The following is a 24,140-nucleotide window of genomic DNA, read 5'->3' as shown; positions in this document are numbered from 1 at the left end:
GGATGAAACAAAACTGCAAGAATTCCGTGTTCAATATCCCTGTCTGAGTCAGGAGCACAGGAACAACATTCCCATTCCCAGTGTGCTGTGATGGATGAACAGAATTGGTGTGTCCAAATCTCTGTGAATGTTTCATGGAAATGAAAGGTTTACTTGTGTAAAGGGGGAATTTTCTTACCTGCATTCCTGAGCAATTTCATGTTTCCTCCCTAATCTGTTGGTTCTGTGCAAACCTTTGCCGTTCTGGGGTTTCTGTGGGAATTGTGGGGTGTTAAATCCCATTTTACCGGATACTGAACACAAAACCAGGGAATCCTTGGAATGCTCACAGCAAGGTGGAGACCAGTCCACGAGGAATTCCCACATCATGGATCACCTCTGGCATCAGGTCACCTTGAATTAATCATTTTAAATTTAAATATGGAAGAAATGTGTTGAATTCCTTCATCAAGAAGCGTGGGGTGAACAGTGGAAATGTGGTGGAAATGTGAATTCCAAAGGGCAGGAGCTGAGGGTGGAAGGTGGGATACAGGGAATAACCCACACCAGACCAGAAGGAATCACCTGGAAAACCACAAAGAAACACCTTGGAAGCCACAAAAAAGCGCCTTGAAAACCAAATGTTCTTCAGGAATTCTTCACCAGCCCATGGTGGGAGTGACCTGCAGCACTTGGGAAAATTCCTTTTCCTCTGGAGCTTCCTGAAAACATCTTTAAAGTCTTTGTGTAACCAAATGTGACCCTCCTGTGTTACATTAATTTGCTGTTGGGATTTGTACATTCTCTGCTCTTTAGATTGTTTATTATAATTTGATTTTTTGTTTCCATTTAAAAGACTTTGGGCATTCAGGTATTTAATGGGATAATGGATCTGTCTGGGGGATCCAGACAGGAAAAAGAGGAATTTTGCACTTCCTTTCCTTGGATTTTGGCTGCTGGAAATTAGAGGAGCCCAAGGAAAAGCAGCAGAAATTTCTGGGAAGCAAAGGAGCAAGCCTGAGTGTAATCCCAAACCAGAGGAGTTGTAGCTCATTAAGCAATTAATTTGATTATTACCCACCTTGGTTATTACTCATCACCTAAACAGGACCAGAGCAATCAAAGGTTTTGTGGGAGATTTTCATGGTGAATTTTACCAGGGCAAATCCTGACTCAGTGTGACTTTCCAGGGTTAAACTGGGCTGGTTAAACTGGAATGGTTAAACTGGGCTGGTTAAACTGGAATGGTTAAACTGGGCTGGTTAAACTGGGCTGGTTAAACTGGGCTGGGTAAACTGGGCTGGTTAAACTGGGCTGGTTAAACTGGGCTGGTTAAACTGGACTGGTTAAACTGGGCTGGTTAAACTGGGCTGGTTAAACTGGACTGGTTAAACTGGGCTGGTTAAACTGGAATGGTTAAACTGGGCTGGGTAAACTGGGCTGGTTAAACTGGAGTGATTAAACTGGGCTGGCTAAACTGGAATGGTTAAACTGGAATGGTTAAACTGGGCTGGTTAAACTGGAATGGTTAAACTGGAATGATTAAACTGGGCTGGTTAAACTGGAATGGTTAAACTGGGCAGGTTAAACTGGACTGATTTAACTGGGCTGGCTAAACTGGAATGGTTAAACTGGGCTGTGGTTAAACTGGGCTGGTTAAACTGGAATGGTTAAACTGGGCTGTGGTTAAACTGGGCTGGTTAAACTGGGCTGGCTAAACTGGGCTGGTTAAATTGGAATGGTTAAATTGAGCAGGTTAAACTGGGCTGGTTAAACTGGACTGATTAAACTGGACTGGTTAAACTGGGCTGGTTAAACTGGACTGGTTAAACTGGACTGGTTAAACTGGGCTGGTTAAACTGGACTGGTTAAACTGGGCTGGTTAAACTGGGCTGTGGTTAAACTGGGCTTTTCTGGTGCTGCAGTTAAATTAGGGAGGATTCCTCCCATCTGTGTGTGATCTGATGTTGATATTGATGATTATTAATTGTTATTTCTGTTGGAGTTGCTTTCCATACCCTGTTTTGTAGCATTTTGATATTTCTTCCCAAAAAACCCAAGTGTTTTTTAATGTATAACCATCACAAAATGCCAATAATGAAGATTTTTTGTTACTTTAAGAGGTCCTTTGTTTCCCAAACATGATGTTAATTCTTGATAACATTATTTACATGGAATTTTGCAATTTCTCTCCTGGTAGCCCTTGGCAGTTTGTTCCTTATGTGTTTGTTCCACATTTCTATCATGGATAGGGATAATTCCTTTTCTCTCATGTTTGTCCTTAGAAAAGCTCCCAGGTTCTCAATTTCTTCTGAATTTGTGTTCTCCAGTGAAGGGAGGAGTTATTGGAAATATTTGCATTAAAAGTGAGCAGGTTTTAAGGGAAAAATGCTACAATTTGTGGCATAATTGAATTTATTTCATGAAAATTGAAATCTCAGCTCACCCAGTGCAGCTTTCCCCATTAATGACTCCTGGAAGTGCCTGGATCAGCACATTCCCAATTTCTTTAGCACGGGTGTGACTTCAAGACATGGAAATCTGGTCTGAATGTGTAAATTTGGGCCTTATTTGGAGAGATTTTGGCAACTGCTCACTCATTACCTCCACCTTGTCGTGTCCACACATCAGATCTGTGGTGAATATAAATTATTTAGGAATTGGAAGGCTGAATTTGGAGGGAATTTGCATTCCCACTTCATTTCCAGGTTGTGTATAGGCACACACTCAATACATTTGTATTTATGTAAAATGTCATGTAAGATGTAGCAAAGAAACAAGAACTGAACCATTTCTTTAGGTTGATGTATTCTAAATACCTGATTTTGTTGTTTTTACCAGCAGGAATGAGTGAGCCAGATCAAAATAACAGAGAGATGTGGCTTCATGTTTTGAGATGGAAATGCTGAAATTACAGAGATGTTATGATTAATTTTCTGCTTGTATTGTTTACACTGGGACTGAGTGGTGCCCACACAGTGGTTGAAACTGCTTCAATTTAAAATATTCAAGATTTAAATTCCTGATCAGTAATTAAATTCATCCTTGATCAGTAAAAAAAAAAAAACCAACAAAATAATTAAAAGAACTGATTTTAAGACAAACAAATACAGCTCTGGTGAAGATTCCTGGATTAGGAAGGCAAAGAAGGATTTCCTTCTGGAATGGGGATGGATTTGGCCGTGCCATGAGTTGAGCAGGGACCTGGAATTCCTCACCAGGAGCTGATGGGAACACAATGGGACCATCATTCCCAGGCACTCAGAATTCCAGGTGTAAAATCCATGAGTGGGACACTCCACCAGCACCACCAGGAAAGGTCTTTAAAAGATTCTCCTCAGTTTTGTGCCATAAATGTCCCAAATTTGTGTTTCTGTTGCCGCTGTGAGAAATCCCAGTGATGGATGAGTGTGGGAGGGGTGGGCAGCCCCAGGTGTGGCTGTTGCTGCCCCTGGGCTGGCAGAGCAGGAAAAGGGGATTTGCTGCTCCTCTAACGGGGTTTGGTGTCCGTCCTTGCCCAGGTGGAGCCCGAGAAGCTGAAGACACTAACGGAGGGGCTGGAGGCGTTCAGCCGCGCCAGGAAAAGGAACAGGAAGTGAGTCCATCCTGCTTCCCCCCAAATCCCACCCGTTCCCTTCCCTGGACCTTCATCCCTTGGCATTCCTCATGGTTTTTTGGAATCTGAGGTGTTCCCAGTGCATCTCTGTGAAATATCCCCCTGTGGGAGCTTCTGGTGGCGTTCCTGAGCTCCAGCAGCAGAAATGTCATCCCCTCAGAATTGTCCTGCCCAAACCACACTTTCTAACCAGACCTGGCCTCCTTCCTTCCCCAGAGTTGTTCTGAGAAATCCCATTTATCCCATTGCTGGGAAGGGCTGCAGGATTTGTGACCTCCCCACCAAATACCACCCATTCCCTTCCCTGGGCCATCATCCCTTGGCATTCCTCATGGTTTTTTGGAATCTGAGGTGTTCCCAGTGCATCTCTGTGGAATATCCCCATGTGGGAGCTTCTGGTGGCGTTCCTGAGCTCCAGCACCCAAAAACTCATCCTGTCACAATTATCCTGCCCAAACCACACTTTCTAACCAGACCTGGCCTCCTTCCTTCTCCAGGGTTGTTCTGAGAAATCCCCTCTATCCCACTGCTGGGAAGGGCTGCAGGATTTGTGGCCTCCCCACCAAATCCCACCCATTCCCTTCCCTGGGCCGTCATCCCTTGGCATTCCTCGTGGTTTTTTGGAATCTGAGTTGTTCCCAGTGCACCTCTGTGAAACATCCCCATGTGGGAGCTTCTGGTGGCGTTCCTGAGCTCCAGCAGCAAAAGTCACCCCTTATGCATTTTAAAAAGTCAAAATTCTCCTGTCCAAACCACATTTTATACCCACACCTGGCCTCCTTCCTTCTCAGGGTTGTTCTGAGAATCCCATTTATCCCACTGCTGGGAAGGGCTGCAGGATTTGTGGCGTCCCCACCACATCCCACCCATTCCCTTCCTCGTGCCCTCCTGGGCCTTCATCCCTTGGCATTCCTCGTGGTTTTTTGGAATCTGAGGTGTTCCCAGTGCACCTCTGTGGAATATCCCCATGTGGGAGCTTCTGGTGGCGTTCCTGAGCTCCAGTACCCAAAAACTCATCCCATCAAAATTATCCTGCCCAAACCACATTTTATACCCACACCTGGCCTCCTTTCTTCCCCAGGGTTGTTCTGAGAATCCCCTTTATCCCATTGCTGGGAAGGGCTGCAGGATTTGTGGCCTCCCCACCAAATCCCACCCATTCCCTTCCCTGGGCCTTCATCCCTTGGCATTCCTCATGTTTTTTTGGAATCTGAGGTGTTCCCAGTGCATCTCTGTGGAATATCCCCATGTGGGAGCTTCTGGTGGCGTTCCTGAGCTCCAGCAGCAGAAATGTCATCCCATCAAATTATCCTGCCCAAACCACATTTTATACCCACACCTGGCCTTCTTCCTTCCCCAGGCTTATTCTAGAAATCCCCTTTATCCCATTGCTGAGCAGGGCTGCAGGATTTGTGGCCTCCCCACCAAATCCCACCCATTCCCTTCCCTGGGCCCTCCTGGGCCTTCATCCCTTGGCATTCCTCATGGTTTTTTTGGAATCTGAGGTGTTCCCAGTGCATCTCTGTGGAACATCCCCATGTGGGAGCTTCTGGTGGCGTTCCTGAGCTCCAGCACCCAAAAGCTCATCCCATCAGAATTGTCCTGCCCAAACCACACTTTCCAACAAGACCTGACCTCCTTCCTTCCCCAGGGTTGTTCTGAGAAATCCCATTTATCCCACTGCTGGGAAGGGCTGCAGGATTTGTGACCTCCCCACCACATCCCACTCATTCCCTTCCCCAGGCCCTCCTGGGCCTTCATCCCTTGGCATTCCTCATGTTTTTTTGGAATCTGAGGTGTTCCCAGTGCATCTCTGTGAAATATCCCCCTGTGGGAGCTTCTGGTGGCGTTCCTGAGCTCCAGTACCCAAAAACTCATCCCATCAAAATTCTCCTGCCCAAACCACATTTTATACCCACACCTGGCCTCCTTCCTTCCTCAGAGTTGTTCTGAGAAATCCCATTTATCCCACTGCTGGGAAGGGCTGCAGGATTTGTGACCTCCCCACCACATCCCACTCATTCCCTTCCCTGTGCCCTCCTGGGGCAGCTCAGCCCAGCTGAGGGGTTCACTCATTGGCATTCCTCATGGTTTTTTGGAATCTGAGTTGTTCCCAGTGCATCTATGTGGAATATCCCTGTGGGAGCTTCTGGTGGCGTTCCTGAGCTCCAGCAGCAGAAATGTCATCCCATCAAATTATCCTGCCCAAACCACACTTTCTAACTAAACCTGGCCTCCTTCCTTCCCCAGAGTTGTTCTGAGAAATCCCCTTTATCCCATTGCTGAGCAGGGCTGCAGGATTTGTGGCCTCCCCACCAAATCCCACCCATTCCCTTCCCTGGGCCTTCATCCCTTGGCATTCCTCATGGTTTTTTTGGAATCTGAGGTGTTCCCAGTGCACCTCTGTGAAATATCCCCATGTGGGAGCTTCTGGTGGCGTTCCTGAGCTCCAGCAGCAGAAATGTCATCCCATCAAATTATCCTGCCCAAACCACACTTTCAACAAGACTTGGCCTCCTTCCTTCTCCAGGGTTGTTCTGAGAATCCCCTTTATCCCACTGCTGGGAAGGGCTGCAGGATTTGTGGCCTCCCCACCAAATCCCACCCATTCCCTTCCCTGGGCCCTCCTGGGGCAGCTCAGCCCAGCTGAGGGGTTCACTCATTGGCATTCCTCATGGTTTTTGGAATCTGAGTTGTTCCCAGTGCATCTCTGTGAAACATCCCCATGTGGGAGCTTCTGGTGGCGTTCCTGAGCTCCAGCGGCAAAAGTCACCCCTTATGCATTTTAAAAAGTCAAAATTCTCCTGCCCAAACCACACTTTATACCACACCTGGCCTCCTTCCTTCTCAGGGTTGTTCTGAGAATCCCATTTATCCCATTGCTGGGAAGGGCTGCAGGATTTGTGGCTGAGCTCTGGCTCACACCTGGGCCAGCTGCTGGGCTTTATCCAACTTTCACCTTTAGTGACAAACACCAGCACAGAAAATCTGTAAGCAGCAAATATTGGGGCGTGAAGCATCAGGATGGGCAAAAAGAGGGAAATTATTGAATTTTGGGGGAAAAAAACGCTCTGGACATCTTTAGAAGGATGACAGAGTAGGAACTGTGCTGTGATTGGGTTTGTTCTGTGATGGTGCTCGTTTTCTGTCCTAGGGAAAATACATTCCTAAACCTGTGGGAATTTAAACTCAGCCCTGAATGACCTCAGGCTGAAAGGGATTGAATAACTCCCTCTCTTCCTCCTCTGAGGGGTGAGCTTTGCTTTTATTTCTGCATCCCACGGGGCCAAAGAGAAGGAACTTCTATACCACTGAGACAGTGGTGGTGGCTGTTTTGTCCAATCATCCCCAAAATACCTTCCTGGATGTTAAGGGAGCTCAGGAGGGCTTCTGGTGACTTCCCAGTTATTTATTCATGTCCCTGAAGTGAAATCAGTGACTCAAGGACAGCAGGAGCAGATTTAAGGTGCTTAAAGCTGACACAAACTGCTGCTTTACAGAGGTTTTTCTCCATATTTCTGCTTACTTCCTAGTTTGAGTCCTTTGCTGGACATTTCCTGGTTTCCCCATTCCTGCTGTGGATTTATCTGGCAAAGTTCATGGGTTTCTTTCTGGTTTGTGATGTACTATTGGGTTTTTATCCAGGTTTTTAAACATTTAGTGTTGAATACAATTGTGTATTCAATTGAGTGCTCATCACACAGGCCCAGGGTTGGGTCAGCAGAGCAGGATTGGTCTCCAGGCCCTTGAAGTGAATGTTCACATTCCACAACAGTTCATGGAATTGATGATTCCATGAATTCTTTGTGTCTCAGCTCCATCTCAGCCCTTCCTTTCCTGCTGGAGCCACGTCCCTGCTTTGCTCCCCAGGCCATTATTGACCCCAAAATGGGAATATTGAGCTTTGACTCTGTGATTTAGAAGGCTGAACAATTGTTTTATTAAGCTATACTGTATTACACTATATACTACACTAATATATATATATACTAATATATATATATATATACTATATATAATATACTACATATATATATATATACACTAATATATAATATACTACACTAATATATATATATATATATATATATATACTACTAATACTAAAGAAAAACTCGTGACACAGCTTTGATTTAATTGGTCCATCAATCTGAGCAACCATCACCAGAGTCCAGTTAACAAATCCCTGTTGGTAAACAACCTCCATAACACATTCCCCATGTGCCAAACGACAGCAGCAGCAAACAGAGATAAGAATTGTTTTCTCTCTCTGAGCTGTCTCCCTGCTTTCCCCAGGAAAGGTCCAGGGAGAGGGAATTCTGTCTCTCCCTGTTAAAGGAGTGTGTGAGGCCATGGCTCAGCTTCCTCAGCCCTGCTGTGCTTGTGGGGTGCCCCATGGCAGGGAGGAATGGTGAATCTGACTCCGTGTTTATTATTTTATAATACTATAATACTATATACTTATATATATTTAATACTATAATTAAATATTATAATACTATACTATATATATATATATAGTATAGTATAGTATTATAATATTTAATTATAGTATATAATATATATATAGTATATAATATAGTATTATATTATATATATAATATATATAATATATTATATAGTATAGTATAGTATATAATATATATATAATACTATAGTATACTATATATATAGTATACTATATATAGTATACTATAGTATACTATACTATATACTATATAATTAATATTATAATACTATAATACTATAATATTATATAGTATAATATAATACTATAGAATATAACAGAACGCTATCCTAAACTGTGCTAAAGAATACAGAAAGGATCCAGACAGAAGGCTGAAAGATAACAATGAAAACTTCCTGACCTGTCCGTGCCATCCCCTGCTCATCCTCCACCTCCTCCTCCCGTTTCCTCCTCTCCATCAGGACCTGTCCCCGTGTCCCAGTGGGAAATTCCTTCAGGAGCAAGGAGACCCCACGGGATGGTCCCTGTGCAATGAGATGGGCCTGGGGCTGCCCCCCGACCTGGGGCAATTGGGGCTGGAGGGAGGAAACGTCCCCCCAGCTCTCCCTCAGTGGGGTGAAATGGGATATTTGAGATAATTAATGCAGTTCATTGAAAGCTGGAAGGGTATTTCACTTTTCTTGTGTAATCCCAGCACAAACTTTTCCTTTCCACAATGTTGGTACAGCTCTGACCTCGCTCCTGGTGCTCCCAGCCTGGGTCAGCACATCCCCAGTGAATTCCTGCGTTGGTTTTTCACTTTTCTCACATTTTATTCCTGTCCCTAAGAGTTACTGATGCCTTTCATCTTTTCTCCCCAGGAGTGGAAAGCTAAATAACCATTTAGAAGCTGCTATACACGAGGCCATGAGTGAACTAGACAAAATGTCTGGGAATGTAAGTTCCTTTTCCTTGGGATATTCTCCTTTTCCATCTTTCTGCATGTGTGTCCATTGGAGGGGGGCTTGCTTTGCGTGGCTTTCTAACAAATCCTGGGTTTATTTTCTGGAATAACGAGGAATTTTCAATATTTCCCCTGCATTAAAAACTTCACAGAGATCTGATGGTTCTGAAAAATGGGAAAAGTTGTAGGATTTTAGGTGCGTTGCAAATTTTATTGCTTTTGACAAAAGAGATTTACACATCCAGCCTGATAATGCTGGGATGAGTTCCTGTTCCAGGGGCTCCTCTGGCTGCTGCCACCAAATCAAACTCATTTCCTTCTCAGCTGCAGTAGCAGGGCAGTGAAACCACATTTGAAAGCACCTTTCTTTTGAGTGCAAAACTCTTGGAATTCAAATTTCCCCATGAGAAATGAAAGATATTGTCATGAAAGGTAAGTTCAAAAAAAAAAAAGAATATTCCTAATATACCCAAGAGTGGTTTTTCCACACTAATTACAATTATTGTATCTTTCCAATAACAAGTTTGGTTTATAAAGTATCCTCATTTATATTTCTAGAACATGGCTGTAATTTCATTGCAGCCCACCTAAAAATAAAAAGTAAATCTATCACAGCACATGTAACCTCCCACACCTTCTATTTGGTCATTAATTACTCAAATTATTAATTATAAAATGTTTGAACACAGGGGAAAAAAGGTTTTTTGCTGGTACTCAGTGCTCAGGACTGAAGATGTGCAGGCTTGGAATTTACAGTAACACTTTTGGAGCTTCTGGAGTACAAAAAGGAAAAATATTTATGTATATATTTGAAGAACTGAAGGCTTAGAGCTGACTTCAGACCCAACAAGAAATATTTAAAAAATTATTGAGTAGCTTTTAAGTAAGAACACAAGCAAATTTTCTTAAAACTGAATTTAACAAACTGAGATTAGAGCTTTGATTTAAAATAACGTTGTTGTGTTTCCCTCCTTTGGAAGGACAAGGAGAGCAGGAGGTGATTTTTGATCTGTAATAAATAAATTTGGGATGGGTGTTGGGGCTGACCCATCCTGCTGCCACCTCTTCCCACCCATAAATCCAGGAATATCAAAAGCTGCCTGCTCTGGGCACCCAACAAGAAATATTTAAAAAATTATTGAGGATCTTTTAAGTAAGAACTCAACCAGATCTTTTGTTAAAACTGAATTTAGCAAACTGAGATTTGATTTAAAGCATCATTGTTGTGTTTCCCTCCTTTGGAAGGACAAGGAGAGCAGGAGTTGTTGGTCTGTAATAAATAAATTTGGGATGGGTGTTGGGGCTGGCCCATCCTGCTGCCACCTTTTCCCACCCATAACTCCAGGAATATCAAAAGCTGCCTGCTCTGGGCACCCAACAGGAAATACTTAAAAAATTATTAAATTTTTTAATAATTATATTCTATATAATAATTCTTTAATATATATACCTCCTGCTGCTGCTCCCTGAGCAGCCAGCAATGCCAGACTTGGGCTCTCAATCCAACCATAGCTGGGAATTGAATGTTTCCTTTTAAACACAGAATTTCTGGACATCCCTCATTCCTTAATAACAGCCCTGAGCTGGGCTTCCCAATTTCCCATTTCCAGCATTTTCTCACCATTTTCTCCCCACCTTTTATCACTCTGCTCACTAAAATGTGTGAAGGTTTGTCACTAAGTGTGCCATTATTGCAGTTTGGGATCAGTCCCCAATCAGGAAGTTTTCAGTCCTTGATTTGGGGGTTTCAGTCCCTGATTTTGGGGGTTTCAGTCCCTGATTTTGGGGTTTCAGTCCCTGATTTGGGGGTTTCAGTCCCTGATTTGGGGGTTTCAGTCCCTGATTTGGGGTTTCAGTCCCTGATTTGGGGATTTCAGTCCCCAGTTAGAAGGTTTCAGTCCTTGATTTGGGAGTTTCAGTCTCCAATTAGGGGGTTTCAGTCCCTGATTTGGGGTTTCAGTCCCTGATTTGGGGTCTCAGTCCCTGATTTGGGGTTTCAGTCCCTGATTTGGGGTTTCAGTCTCTGATTTTGGGGGTTTCAGTCCCTGATTTGGGGATTTCAGTGCCTGATTTTGGGGTTTCAGTCCCTGATTTGGGGTTTCAGTCCCTGATTTTGGGGTTTTCAGTCCCTGATTTGGGGTTTCACTCCCTGATTTGGGGGTTTCAGTCCCTGATTTTGGGGTTTCAGTCCCTGATTTTGGGGGTTTCAGTCCCTGATTTGGGGTTTCAGTCCCTGATTTTGGGGGTTTCAGTCCTTGATTTTGGAGTTTCAGTCTCCAATTAGGGGGTTTCAGTCCCTGATTTTGGGGTTTCAGTCCTTGATTTGGGGATTTCAGTCCCCGATTAGGGGGTTTCAGTCCTTGATTTTGGGGTTTCAGTCCCTGATTTTGGGGGTTTCAGTCCCTGATTTGGGGGTTTCAGTCCCTGATTTGGTGATTTCAGTCCCCAGTTAGAGGGTTTCAATCTTTGATTTGGAGGTTTTAGTCCCTGATTTTGGGGATTTCAGTCCCTGATTTTGGGGTTTCAGTCCCTGATTTTGGGGGTTTCAGTCCTTGATTTGGGGGTTTCAGTCCCTGATTTGGGGGTTTCAGTCCCTGATTTGGGGTTTCAGTCCCTGATTTGGGGGTTTCAGTCCCCGATTTTGGTGTTTCAGTCCCTGATTTTGGTGTTTCAGTCCCTGATTTGGGGTTTCAGTCCCCGATTTTGGGGGTTCCAGTCCCCGATTAGGGGTTGTTCCCCAGCCCCCGCAGCTGCTGCCTCTCCCCAGGGTTTGGGATGCAGTTATGGAATCAGCCTTTTCCTCTCTCAGAGCTGTTGATGTCCCTTTATTCTGTGTCACTCTGAAATGCCCAGGGCTGGTTCCTGCCATTCCCTCCCGCAACCCTGGATCCTCTGACCGCTTCCTTTGCTGACCTGTGCATGTCCTCATTTCCAGGTCCACCAAATCCCGCAGGGAGACAGACAAGTGAAGCCTCCAAAGCTCAAGAGGAGGAAGATCTCTAGATAACATTGAATGTCTTTGTTACTGGTCCAGTCCTTATCGCAGTGAGCGTGCACATGAGTGTGTCTGTAGGTATTGATCCCGGCTGGCTCTGTCAGTGTTTCTGGGAGCTCGCTGCCACCGCAGGGCACCACGAGGAGCAGTGGTTCCACATTTGGGGTGCTCAGGAGGGATAGAGGTTGCTGGATAAGCCAATCAGAAATCGTGAAAGGTTGCAGTAACAATGTCAGATGATTACTGAAATTTTTTTTTTTTTTTTTCTATAATACTAAAAAAAAATTGTGATTATAAGAAATAGTCCAAATGTTTCTGAGAAATTTTCATTGTGTATATAGATAATACAGAATTTCATGGTGATATCTGAACTGTAAATATTGTACAATATTGTCATGTACAAGCGTACCTAATGCACACTTTATCTTTTATTGTACAAAAAATAGTGTACAAAATTCTTTGGTTTCTATTGAGTACACATACAAGAGACTACCAGTGTAAAGTGATAAATAAAAATACAGCCTAAATGCTTTTATATGATAATGTAAAAGATGCTGTTTTTGTATTTAACAGCAGAGAGAAGGCATGATTATGTAATACCTTAATTATGACATCCACTTCACGCCACTGAGTGTTCATTGCTCTGTCTGTTTGGAACGAACCTTGCCTGGAAGTGCTGGACTCCAGTTGAGGCCTTTAGGAGAGCGCAGCCTCGCAGATTCCCAGCGGGATGTGGGATCCCAGCTCTGATTTAACAATTCCAAGGCTGCAACCCCTCGGTTGCGTTTTTATTTACTTAGCTTTGAACGTAGAACGCTGTAGATTTGATGAGAAATCACAAAAAAAAAAAAAAAAAGAGTAGAGGGACTATTTTAGTCAGCCATTTCTGTAGGAGAAGTTTCAGAGCCACCTGAGGAACTAAAGAGTCGATCCCCCCTAACGTTGAGCCCCCCCAACCACCCCCTAGATTAATTAGCTTTGATTATCTAACGTCATTAACACGGTGTTTCCTCGGAAGGGGCAGAGGCCCTGCTTTCAGCAGTGATCAGGATTGATTGCTGGTGGTTACCTTCGGTTTGGCAGCAGGATGAAAGGTGGGAAAAGCAATCCCAGGATCCATCTCGCAGTATTAAAGCAGGAAAAAAGTTAAGGGTGGCTTACAAAACTATTAGCAGCAGTAATTTTTATCAGTATTATGTAACATATCAGATTTATTTTATTTAAAAAGAATTATTTATACCATTAACAGATTCTTATATATATTAATGTGGCTGAAATGCGCAGGTTAAATCTATTAACCAAATTATTTATGTTATATTAAGTGAGAAATGTGAAACATATGTAGAAAAAAAAAAAATTAATACACTACAGATTTAAAAGTCTAAAGCTATGAGCCATTATAAAATTAACGAACGGAAGTGTAGCACAACATTCTTTCCATTTGATTTCATTTTTCTTTTTCACACGGCCGGTGCCGCCGGTGCCGAGGCTTCCCCAGAGAATCGCAGCCGCATTCCCAGCCCGCCGGGGCGGGAGCAGCGCTCTTACCTCAGAGCTCCGTGTGCGCGCTGCCCGAGCACCGGCAGCGGTCAGGATCCCGGGATTCCCGGGATTCCCAGGATGGGGCTCCTTCCCTCCCCTGTGTGCCCAGGGCAGCGCAGGATCCCGGGATTCCCAGGATCCCCGGATTCCCAGGATCTCAGGATCCCCAGGATCCCAGGATGGGGCTCTTTCCCTCCCCGGTGTGCCCAGGGCAGCGCAGGATCCCGGGATTCCCAGGATCTCAGGATCCCAGGATGGGGCTCCTTCCCTCCCCTGTGTGCCCAGGGCAGCGCAGGATCCCGGGATTCCCAGGATCTCAGGATTCCCAGGATCCCGGGATTCCCAGGATCTCAGGATCCCCAGGATCCCAGGATTCCCAGGATCTCAGGATTCCCAGGATGGGGCTCCTTCCCTCCCCTGTGTGCCCAGGGCAGCGCAGGATCTCAGGATTCCCGGGATTCCCAGGATCTCAGGATCCCAGGATGGGGCTCCTTCCCTCCCCGGTGTGCCCAGGGCAGCGCAGGATCCGGGATTCCCAGGATCTCAGGATTCCCAGGATCTCAGGATCCCAGGATGGGCTCCTCCCTCCCGTGTGCCAGGGCAGCGCAGGATCCGGGATTCCCAGGATCTCAGGATCCCGGATGGGGCTCCTTCCCTCCCCTGTGTGCCCAGGGCAGCGCAGGATCCGGATTCCCAGGACCCGGATTCCCAGGATCTCAGGATTCCAGATCCCAGGATCTCAAACCAGGATGGGGCTCCTTCCCTCCCTGTGTGCCCAGGGCAGCGCAGGATCCCCGATCCCAGGTCTCAGGATTCCCAGGATCTCAGATCCCGGATGGGCTCCTTCCCTCCCCTGTGTGCCCAGGGCAGCGCAGGATCCCGGGATTCCCAGGATCCCCGGATTCCCAGGATCTCAGGATGGGGCTCCTTCCCTCCCCTGTGTGCCCAGGGCAGCGCAGGATCCCGGGATTCCCAGGATCTCAGGATTTCCAGGATCTCAGGATCCCGGGATGGGGCTCCTTCCCTCCCCTGTGTGCCCAGGGCAGCACAGGATCCCGGATTCCCAGGATCCCGGGATTCCCAGGATCTCAGGTCCCGGATGGGCTCCTTCCTCCCCGGTGTGCCCAGGCAGCGCAGGATCCCGGATTCCGGATTCCAGGATCTCAGGATCCGGGATGGGCTCCTCCCTCCCGTGTGCCAGGCAGCGCAGCCGCCGGTCGTGCTGGCTCGCAGCTACCTCGGGGCTCCCGGGCTGCCTCCGGTGCCGGGGGCCCTTCCGCGGGCAGGTTCATTTGTCTCCCCTCCTCCTCCTCCTCCTCCTCCTCCTCCTCCTCCCGGAGCTGTTCAGGGCTGCCAGCTCCCGTTTTCCCGTCCCATCCGTGTGGGCAGCGCTGGAGCCCCTCTCCCTCGGCATTCCCTTTTTCTCCTCCCTCCGCTCCGTGTCCCAGAGCTCCGTTGGTGTCTCCTTGGGCCCTTAGGTCTGTGCTCCCTCCCCGTTTTACTTTACATCCCTAAGATTATGTAAAGTATTCTCGTGCACTTGATTTCCTCGGTTAATAATGGCATTGATGTGGGTGCTAGGAGTAGTTTGTTTCAGTCCATACCGATTTTTTTTTTTTTCTCTCTTTTAGGGTTTTTATGGTTTCATGTAAGCAGTTAATGTAAATATTGTGAGCATTACAGGTCATGCAGTGTTGTAACATTTTAAGAAATGTTGCACCGACTTTACGATTAAAAAACTGGTCACTCATACTTGAATTTTGCCCATAGAGCCATTTCTTTCTCTTTGCATTAAAGCATAATCTACTTTTTTGATGGAGGCCCAACCCTTCTTTCTACCTTATTATTTTTTGTTTAATAAATCTCTATTTTTTCTAATAGAAGACTTAAAAATGAAAATTTAAAAAAAAAAATACTTTTTGCCTACTTTCTAATTTAAGAGAGAATTCCTATATTTAAAAGGTGGAGAAAAAAAAAAAAAAAAGGACAAAAAAACACACAAAAAAAGAAATAATACTTCATTGTGGAAAGTGGAACACCACTGGATTTGTCATTAACATGGCACAATCACCCGAAAGTACAGCGAGCCCACGACGCCGATCAGGACCTCGGTAGATTTAGGGAACGCCGTGATTCCTTGAGGATGTAAAGTGTTGCATATTCTTGTCTATTTATTTATTTATTTATTATGCTTTCTTTTGCTTAAGTGGGTGACAAATGTGGTTGAGTCATTCAGATGACATTCAAATTAAAGGAAATTATTCCTCTTTCTATTATGGTGCGTTGTGTGAACGCCAGAAACGAAACGAAACAAAAATATTTTCATTTCTTCTGATGGATTTTCTTCGTATTTTCAACTTCCTGGCTGGTATCAGCTGCAAACAAAAAAAAAATATCCACATAGTTTAAAAATAATTTTTAAAAAAGAAAAAAAAAAAACCAACCCACCCCACCTCTGATGTCCCAGGTCTGTTATCCTCACAGTCTAAGGTTTTAGGGGTTAAGAGAAACTTCAAATTCCAAGATCTTTCCGAAATCATCTTTGCAGAAGGTTTATAAGTCATGTGAAATCCTTTTGGAGTCCCTGAGTTTGATGGTCTAGAGATATTAGAGGGCTCGTGGTGGACTGAATTACCTTAGGACTGAATTACCTTTCTTAGCTACAGTTTGTATTTTGCTATGTAGGGTTGTAATGTGAGAATTCCAGAAGAGCCGTAGCATAAAAGTGCTTTTCTATTTTTTAAAAAAAAAAAACCCATTCTAGTCTTACTAAGAATTAGAGAATTTTTTTAATATCAGTTTTGTAATTTTTGATAAAGTTGTCAATATTACGATTAAATCACCAGAAAAAACAGTTCCTGTGCTGTTCTCTTCGGGGCAGGGACTTTGTCTTCCGACGGATTGCTCGGTGCCACGATGGGATGCCCGCTGTTAACCGGGGCCACGGGCACCGCTGTGCAGTTAAATAGAGCCACAGCTGTGAGGGTAAATCCGTGAGAGCCCAGGCAGTCCCAGCTCAGCTGCAGCTCCCGTGGGCTCCTGGAAGGCGCCGGCGCCGCGTCCCGCGGGTAAGTTGGGGGAGCTGAGGAGGCTCCTGCTCCCGGCAGCCAGGATCTCACCCCAGGCATCCCCATCCTTCCATCCCACCCTCCGAGCCAGCAGCTGCACCCCCAGGGCCAGCATTGCCCCCAAACACCCAGAGCTCCAAGCAGGAGGTTCCAGCAATCCTAACATCAAACATTCCTTCAGTTCAGTACTCACCGTTCACACCGGGATACAACTTGGAGGCTAAAAACCAAAAAAATCCTACAAAAAGAAATTGTTCTATCCCCAGGTCACGATCCTGGGAGCTGCAGGGACTTCCAAGCCCACAGACACCCCACCAGGGCTCCTGCCCCATTCCTGGTGTCTGGAAATCCTCGTGCTCCCAAGGATGAAGAGCAATTCCCTGCTCTTGTGTGTCCTTAAACGCTGCTCAGCCTCAGGCTGGGCTGGTGGTGGTGCCATGAATGCCTGGACAGCTCCCAAAATTGCCACCAGCCTGGTGTGATCCTGCCTTACAGCCTCTCCTTCAGCCTGGAGTGCTGACACTTTGTGTTGTGTAAAGCTCTGGGAGCTCAGAGCCCTCATTTCCCTCTGCCAGGTCTTGGCTGTGAACACTTTAAAGCAATATTTTGTTGTTCTGTTAAAAAATATATAATTAAAAAATCCAAGATTTGATTTGGAATCCCCCATGTGAAAGAAGATCCTGGAGAGATTCCATCTCCCACGTTTTTGCCTGCTGTGAGATAAGGGCTGGTTTGTAATTGAGTGTCATCCCAAAGGGAGATAAGGGGTAGGATTTGGAACTGGAAAAAAATTATATTTAGAGCAGCACTGTCTGGAAATCCCTGCTTTGGGAAAGATCTGGGAAGTGGGAAGGGTTGTGACTGACACTGGATGAAGCAGGGAAGGAAGAGCAGGAGCATCCTCAGGAACTGCTGGGTGAGATCCCAGGGGAGCGCTGGCACAGGGTGAGGAGTCCCAAATTCCAGGCAGGAGCTGATCCCAGTGGGTGCTGCTGGGCTGGGCTGTGGGATGGTGACCAGGTACAAATGGGATGGACAGCAAAGGCTGTTCCAGCCACACCACACCCATGGTGCAGGTAAGTCCTTCACTGATAATTCCCTAAATATCTGAGGAATCAGTTTTGGGGTCACAAAACCACAGAATTGCTGGTTTCTGCTTCCCTTGGAGCCCCAGCAGGTGGCAGGGGCTGCAGGCTCTGTGCTGAGAGGAGCCAGCTCTGCAGGCACCAAACAGGGCTAGAACAGAAATTCTCCTCGTGCCACTGCAGCAGCTTCTGTCTCATCAAACCACAATCATCTGAGGCCTGCTTGAAGGAGAGGCAATTCTGAACTCCCAGCAGAAACACAGCTCATTTCCACTTCCAGGAAAATAAGTTCTGCTTCTCTCAATGATTTTTCTCTGTAGAGAGAAAAAGTCATAAATATAACAACGTTTTTGGTTTCTTTTCTTCTTCTTAGTCATGGATTGACTCTCTCCTTCTCTGAAAAGGAAGATTACATCTGAAATTAACCTTTCCTTTCCTTTTCCTTTCCCTTCCTTTCCTTCATTTCCACTTCCTTTCCTTTTCCTCCTTCCTTTCCTTTCCTTTTTCCTTTCACTTTCCTTCTTCCCTTTCCTTTCCTATCCTTTCTTTTTCCTTTTTTCCTTTCCTTTCTTTTTCCATTTCCTTTCCTTCCTTTCCTTCCTTTCCTTCTTCTCCCTTCTTCCCTTCCTTCCTCCCTTCCTTCCTCCTTCCCTTCCTTCCCTTCCTTCTCCTCCCTTCCCTTCTTTCTTTCCTTTCCTTCCTTCCTTCCTCCCTTTCTTTCTTTCCACTTGTTAATGATCAAGAAATCTGTAGTTCTCTTGGCCTTAAGAGTTTCATGAACCAAAACAACAAACAGGAGATAACAAATGGAGTGTTGGGAAGGAATAAACCTTTGTCATTTTTACAACTTGGTTGTGACAACAATAAAAAAAAGATAGCCAAGTGTTAGACAATAAATCAATAAATACAAAATCATTTTTAAAATATATTTTTAAATTTTGGAGAGGTACAAATGTGGTTTTTGCCACCCTAAAACCAGCAAGGGGACAATGACTTTTATGGAATTGCCCATAAATTGCTGTTTTTGCAGCCACCTTGCCAAGTTTCCGTCCAGATGTGGGGTCCAGGTGTGCTCCCAACACCTTTCACCCTGGGATCAGGAGTGTCCTCAGCCACATCCATCCCAAGGGGGGTGGAAGGAGTTAGTGCTGATGTGAGGCATGGAAACATGTCCAGGGCACATGTGATCCTTGTTAAAATGCTCGGAATGCTTGTGGGGGAATTGGGCTGGAGCCTGGTAATGGCGCAAATCAAATCTGGGACAGGCAGGGAGTCCTGGCCGGGGCAGATTTGAGTCAGGTTCAGCTGAAAGGAGAGTCGAGCTTTGGGAGTAACAACAAAATATCTGCATCTGCTGGAACTGATTGGCTTTGCTGAGAGCAGAGCTGCTATCACTGAGGAATAAAAGAAAGGCAACAAAGCCCAGCAAGCAGCAAACGATGAATTATTCAATGCAAATGTCAACTTTTAGTGGTGGCTGTGGCTGTAAATCTTTTTTTGCACGGCTGAGCGTTGCCATTAAGCAACTCCATATGATGCTACATCTGTCAGATTTCTTTTGTATCATTTTATTTTTATGGATGCCGGGGAAAAGTATTGGGAATTTCCACGCTCAAATTTTATTAACATCATTTCCTCACTTTCTGTCATCCTCTGATTTAATGTTGGGTTGATTTTTCTGGCAAGGGTTAAATCCATGCCCACTTCTGTAACATCCCAGGCCGTGAGTCTTCACATGAAAATCAGCTTTTGCTGAGAAATTTTAATTTTTCTGTGTGCTGAACCTGAGTTGAATTGCTGGGGAATGGTGAGGGAAGAGTGAGGAGGTGCCATCGCTGTGCCAGCGCCGGGGGATCCCTATCACATCCATATCATCAATCTGCCCAAGGATTTCTATAGCTCCCATTATCCCCCTGCCTCCAGGATAAGGAGCTGGCAACAATTGCCCATTGTCAGTTTATGAAGGAACTTTTTCATCTTCCTTCCCCAAAGACTCGATTCTTAATTAAGTAAATTAAAATTAATTACGGAATGGGTACAACAAGATGTTATCGGGGCTGTGCCCGAAGTGAGCTGTGTGTGCGGTGCCTGTGTCACACCAGCAGGGAACGGCTCCAAACGGAGGCAGGGATGGGATTTTGGGGAGGGATTCCTGCCTGGCAGGGTGGGCAGGGCTGGCACAGGTGCCCAGAGCATCCCTGGCAGTGCCCAGGGCCGGGCTGGGCAGGGCTGGGAGCACTGGGACAGTGGAAATGTCCCTGCCCATGGCAGGAACGTTCCCATGCCCTGGTCGGGGCCTCAGCCTTGGGAAAACCTCTCTGTGCATTTAAGGCCTGTGCAACACTGAGGGAGGTTAAAAACACCTTCCAGCCCTGAGGCTGAAAGGGTTGCAGTTGTTAAAAGATAATTTAATGTTAAGCAATTCCTAAATATCCAAAGGACAAAGGACATTTCCTAACAAAGCCCAAAGCACCTCTGCAGGTTTAGTGATGATTTCTTGTTCTTTGTTAGGCAGAGCTTTGAACTGAGCCACATTCCAAAGGATGGGAATGCTGCACTTCCATTAATTGGCTTCCAGAGGAAGGTGTTGACATTGGCTATTGACAGGGATCCTCTAATTAACTGCCTGATAAGGATGACTTCAGTGCCTTATAAAATCATGGATTAAACAGCGAGACTGAGTGAAGTGTGGCCTGAGGATCATTGGTGCTGCAGCAGAATGAGCACAATTATTTACTGAATGAAAGTGGAATAGGTTATTGATTTGGATCCTGAAACTTTTAGGAGATGAACATCTCAGAGATGTCAAGTGTTTTCTGAAGAGCAAATCCCTGTTCCAGAGCCAGGAGAGTCCTCAGTGTGAGCTGGGCCAGGCCAAGCAGGGACCATTCCCAGCCTGGGAAAAAAGGGAAAGGGAAAGGGAAAGGGAAGGAAAGGGGAAAGGAAAGGAAAGGAAAGGAAAGGAAAGGAAAGGAAAGGAAAGGAAAGGAAAGGAAAGGAAAGGAAAGGAAAGGAAAGGAAAGGAAAGGAAAGGAAAGGAAAGGAAAGGAAAGGAAAGGAATAAGGAAAGGAATAAGGAAAGGAATAAGGAAAGGAATAAGGAAAGGAATAAGGAAAGGAATAGAAGAAAAGGAAAGAAAGGAAAGGAAATAAGGAAAGGAAAAAAGGAAAGGAAAAAAGGAAAGGAAAAAAGGAAAGGAAAAAAGGAAAGGAAAAAAGGAAAGGAAAAAAGGAAAGGAAAAAAGGAAAGGAAAAAGGAAAGGAAAAAGGAAAGGAAAAAGGAAAGGAAAAAGGAAAGGAAAAAGGAAAGGAAAGGGAAAAGGAAAGGGAAAAGGAAAGGGAAAAGGAAAAGGATGGGGTTTGTGCTCCCTTCCTTCAGCCCCACCAGTTCCCATTGACAGGAAATTTGGGTCGTCCCTTCCTCCCAGACATCAGGGGAGGCTCCCTGAGTGCAGCTTTTCAGCTGATCTGAATGAACAAATTCAGTGTTTTCCCAAATGTGGTTAATGACGGGTTACAGAGCTGTAACTGATTACATGGCCTTTGGTTATCAGGTCCAGGGAGTGGTTCATGGTCTTTTTTAATGATCCTTAAAAGATGGAATGAGACTTCTTAAACATTTCCCTCAATTAGAGACCTCCTAATTTCTAACTCTTAATCCTCAAAGATATTTATTTCTACTTCTTTGTTCAATAAAACCAAGCCCTGGTAAGGCACAGCTGATCAGAAGTTCATGTTCCCTTCTACTTGTTTCTGCAACCAAAGAAAGAGCAAAGTGGCTCAAAGTTTCTGCTTCTGAGAAAAAGGAAAGTTAAAGAGCAAGGTTGTTTTCAATCAGCTGCTGGTGGTGCTGCAGAAGGGCATCGAGACCCCTCAAATCAGGTAAATAACCAGGAGCTGAAAGCTTGCTTGGCTCAGAAATTGCTGCTTTTAACTCCAGTTGCACGATCTGCTTTTTGTTGGAAATCTGAGAGCACTCTTCCTCCAGCCCTGCAGACAATTGCACCTATTCAACTTCGGGGAGAGTTCAGAAACACGGGGGTGTTTGGAAGCTTTTCTGGAGCATCTCCTCAGCAGAGTGTGAGAAGCACAGTCTGATCTCCAGCAAACCCAGCTAAATTTACCCTGCTCCCACCCACCCTGGCGAGCTCTCTTGCCACACTTCCCTGCTCACACGTCTGGGTCAGGGCTCCAATGCTCCGTGAAAATTGGATTGCCGTTCCACAAAGCCTTCCAAAGACATTTGGAAATTTGTTTCTCCCCTCAATCTCACTGCTCTGCTTTTCCCAATTGCTCCACAGCTCTGGCTCCCGGTGCCAGGAGGAAACCTTGTTTGTTTTCTGCATCACTGAGGCCAAAATGTTTTGCTTCAACCCAAAAATTCCAGCCCCAAAATAGTGCTGTGGGGAAGCCTCAGCAGAGCATTGAATAATCCTTGGAAGATTTTTAGCTCCATCAGAGCATATTTGAGTTTTTCCTCCTGTTGTTCTGATTGGGATGTCACCCCACAGCAGCAATTGTCTGCTGGTTTCCAACCTCAGCTTTGGTTTTCACCTGCTCTGGGGGCTGTTCAGCCTCTCCCTCTGGATGGGTGATCAGTGCTGCCTCTCCAACCAGCAACCTTCACTCTATTGGAGCAGGCCAGGCATTCTCCTCTCCTCTCCTCTCCTCTCCTCTCCCTCTCCTCTCCTCTCCTCTCCTCTCCTCTCCTCTCCTCTCCTCTCCTCTCCTCTCCTCCCTCTCCTCTCCTCTCCTCTCCTTCCTCTCCTCTCCTCTCCTCTCCTCTCCTCTCCTCTCCTCTCCTCTCCTCTCCTCTCTCTCCTCTCCTCTCCTCTCCTCTCCTCTCCTCTCCTCTCCTCTTCCTCTCCTCTCCTCTTCCTCTCTCCTCTCCTCTCCTCTCCTCTCCTCTCCTCTCCTCTCCTCTCCTCTCCTCTCCCTGTGATTTTTCCTGCAATCATTGCTCATTTGGGCAGCCAGACTGGGGGATTGGTCACCCCTGGAGTTTGAGGAGCTGGATTTCCCCTCTCAGTATCTCAGCAGGACGTGCCTGTTCCTCTCCTAAATCCCTTTACACCATCTGAGCCACACCTGGAGCTCGTGCTCCTCTTGGAATCCACTGAAGTGTGTAGATGTCTGTTGGTTGTTCCCAGTCAATCAGATTTGATTTTAGTTTCACAACGTTTATATTAAGAACTAGAATTAGCATGTGGCACTGGGTTTCAGAATAAAAAATATTGATCTAAAAGGAAGGAAGGTAAAATTAATGCTGCTGTACAAGAAGGCATGGAAGGTTTGTGCCCTGATGGAGGAATGGCTGGATGGGGATTGACTTCCCTGTGCCATTCCAGGTGAGGAATGTGCCCTCACTGAGGGCGGGACTTTGCCATGGAAGTCAGAGAAATGGATTTGCAGGCAGAAATGCAAACAGCAGCTCCAGCTGAACAACCTGTGGGGGCTGGAATAGCATGGCACATCCATGTCCTCACAATTCCTGCAATAACAGGGCACATCCATGTCCTCCATTTCCTGCAATAACAGGGCACATCCATGTCCTCACAATTCCTGCAATAACATGGCACATCCATGTCCTCACATTTCCTGCAATAACATGACACGTCCATGTCCTCACAATTCCTGCAATAACACGGCACATCCATGTCCTCACATTTCCTGCAATAGCATGGCACATCCATGTCCTCACATTTCCTGCAATAACAGGGCACATCCATGTCCTCACATTTCCTGCAATACCATGGCACATCCATGTCCTCCATTTCCTGCAATAACATGGAACATCCATGTCCTCACATTTCCTGCAATACCATGGCACATCCATGTCCTCACATTTCCTGCAATAACATGGCACATCCATGTCCTCACATTTCCTGCAATAACATGGCACATCCATGTCCTCACATTTCCTGCAATACCATGGCACATCCATGTCCTCACATTTCCTGCAATAACACGGCACATCCATGTCCTCACATTTCCTGCAATAACAGGGCACATCCATGTCCTCACATTTCCTGCAATAACATGGCACATCCATGTCCTCACATTTCCTGCAATAACACGGCACATCCATGTCCTCACAATTCCTGCAATAACATGGCACATCCATGTCCTCACATTTCCTGCAATAACACGGCACATCCATGTCCTCACATTTCCCATCTCCTGAGGGCTCTGAGTCTCATTTTGCTCTGAAAGCAGCTTTTCCACAGCACCCTGCTCCGTGGCTCAGAGCAGCTGTGCCCTGGATCCCTGAGGAGTTCCAGGCCAGGCTGGGCAGGGCTTGGATCCGCCTGGGATGGTGGGAGGTGTCCCCATGGACGGTGGCACTGGGATGGGATTTAAGGTCCCACTCTGCCATCCAGCACCTTCCCAACAGGAGCTTTCCTGCCCTGCTTCCCCTAAAGCAGGAATTTCTCCTAATTGTGT

At 45.8% G+C, this 24,140-nt stretch overlaps 1 protein-coding gene across 2 annotated transcripts in view; it reads left to right on the top strand.

The window, feature by feature from the left end:
• MBD5 (methyl-CpG binding domain protein 5) overlaps positions 1–13,708 on the top strand; it is a 153,182-nt gene extending 139,474 nt beyond the window's left edge. For both annotated transcript variants that reach the window (XM_064718208.1, XM_064718209.1), the window contains 3 exons: positions 3,501–3,574; positions 8,924–8,999; positions 11,942–13,708. In XM_064718208.1, the coding sequence (XP_064574278.1) occupies positions 3,501–3,574; positions 8,924–8,999; positions 11,942–12,013 (222 nt within the window). In that variant the 3' untranslated portion in view covers positions 12,014–13,708. The remainder of the gene's footprint in view (positions 1–3,500; positions 3,575–8,923; positions 9,000–11,941) is intronic.
• Positions 13,709–24,140: the final 10,432 nt, after the last annotated feature.

The sequence above is a fragment of the Zonotrichia leucophrys genome, chromosome 7 (genome assembly GCF_028769735.1).
Source record: "Zonotrichia leucophrys gambelii isolate GWCS_2022_RI chromosome 7, RI_Zleu_2.0, whole genome shotgun sequence".
Lineage (NCBI taxonomy): Eukaryota > Metazoa > Chordata > Aves > Passeriformes > Passerellidae > Zonotrichia > Zonotrichia leucophrys.
The sequence above is the reverse complement of the archived record's forward strand: the minus strand, read 5'-3'. Positions and strand labels throughout refer to the sequence as shown.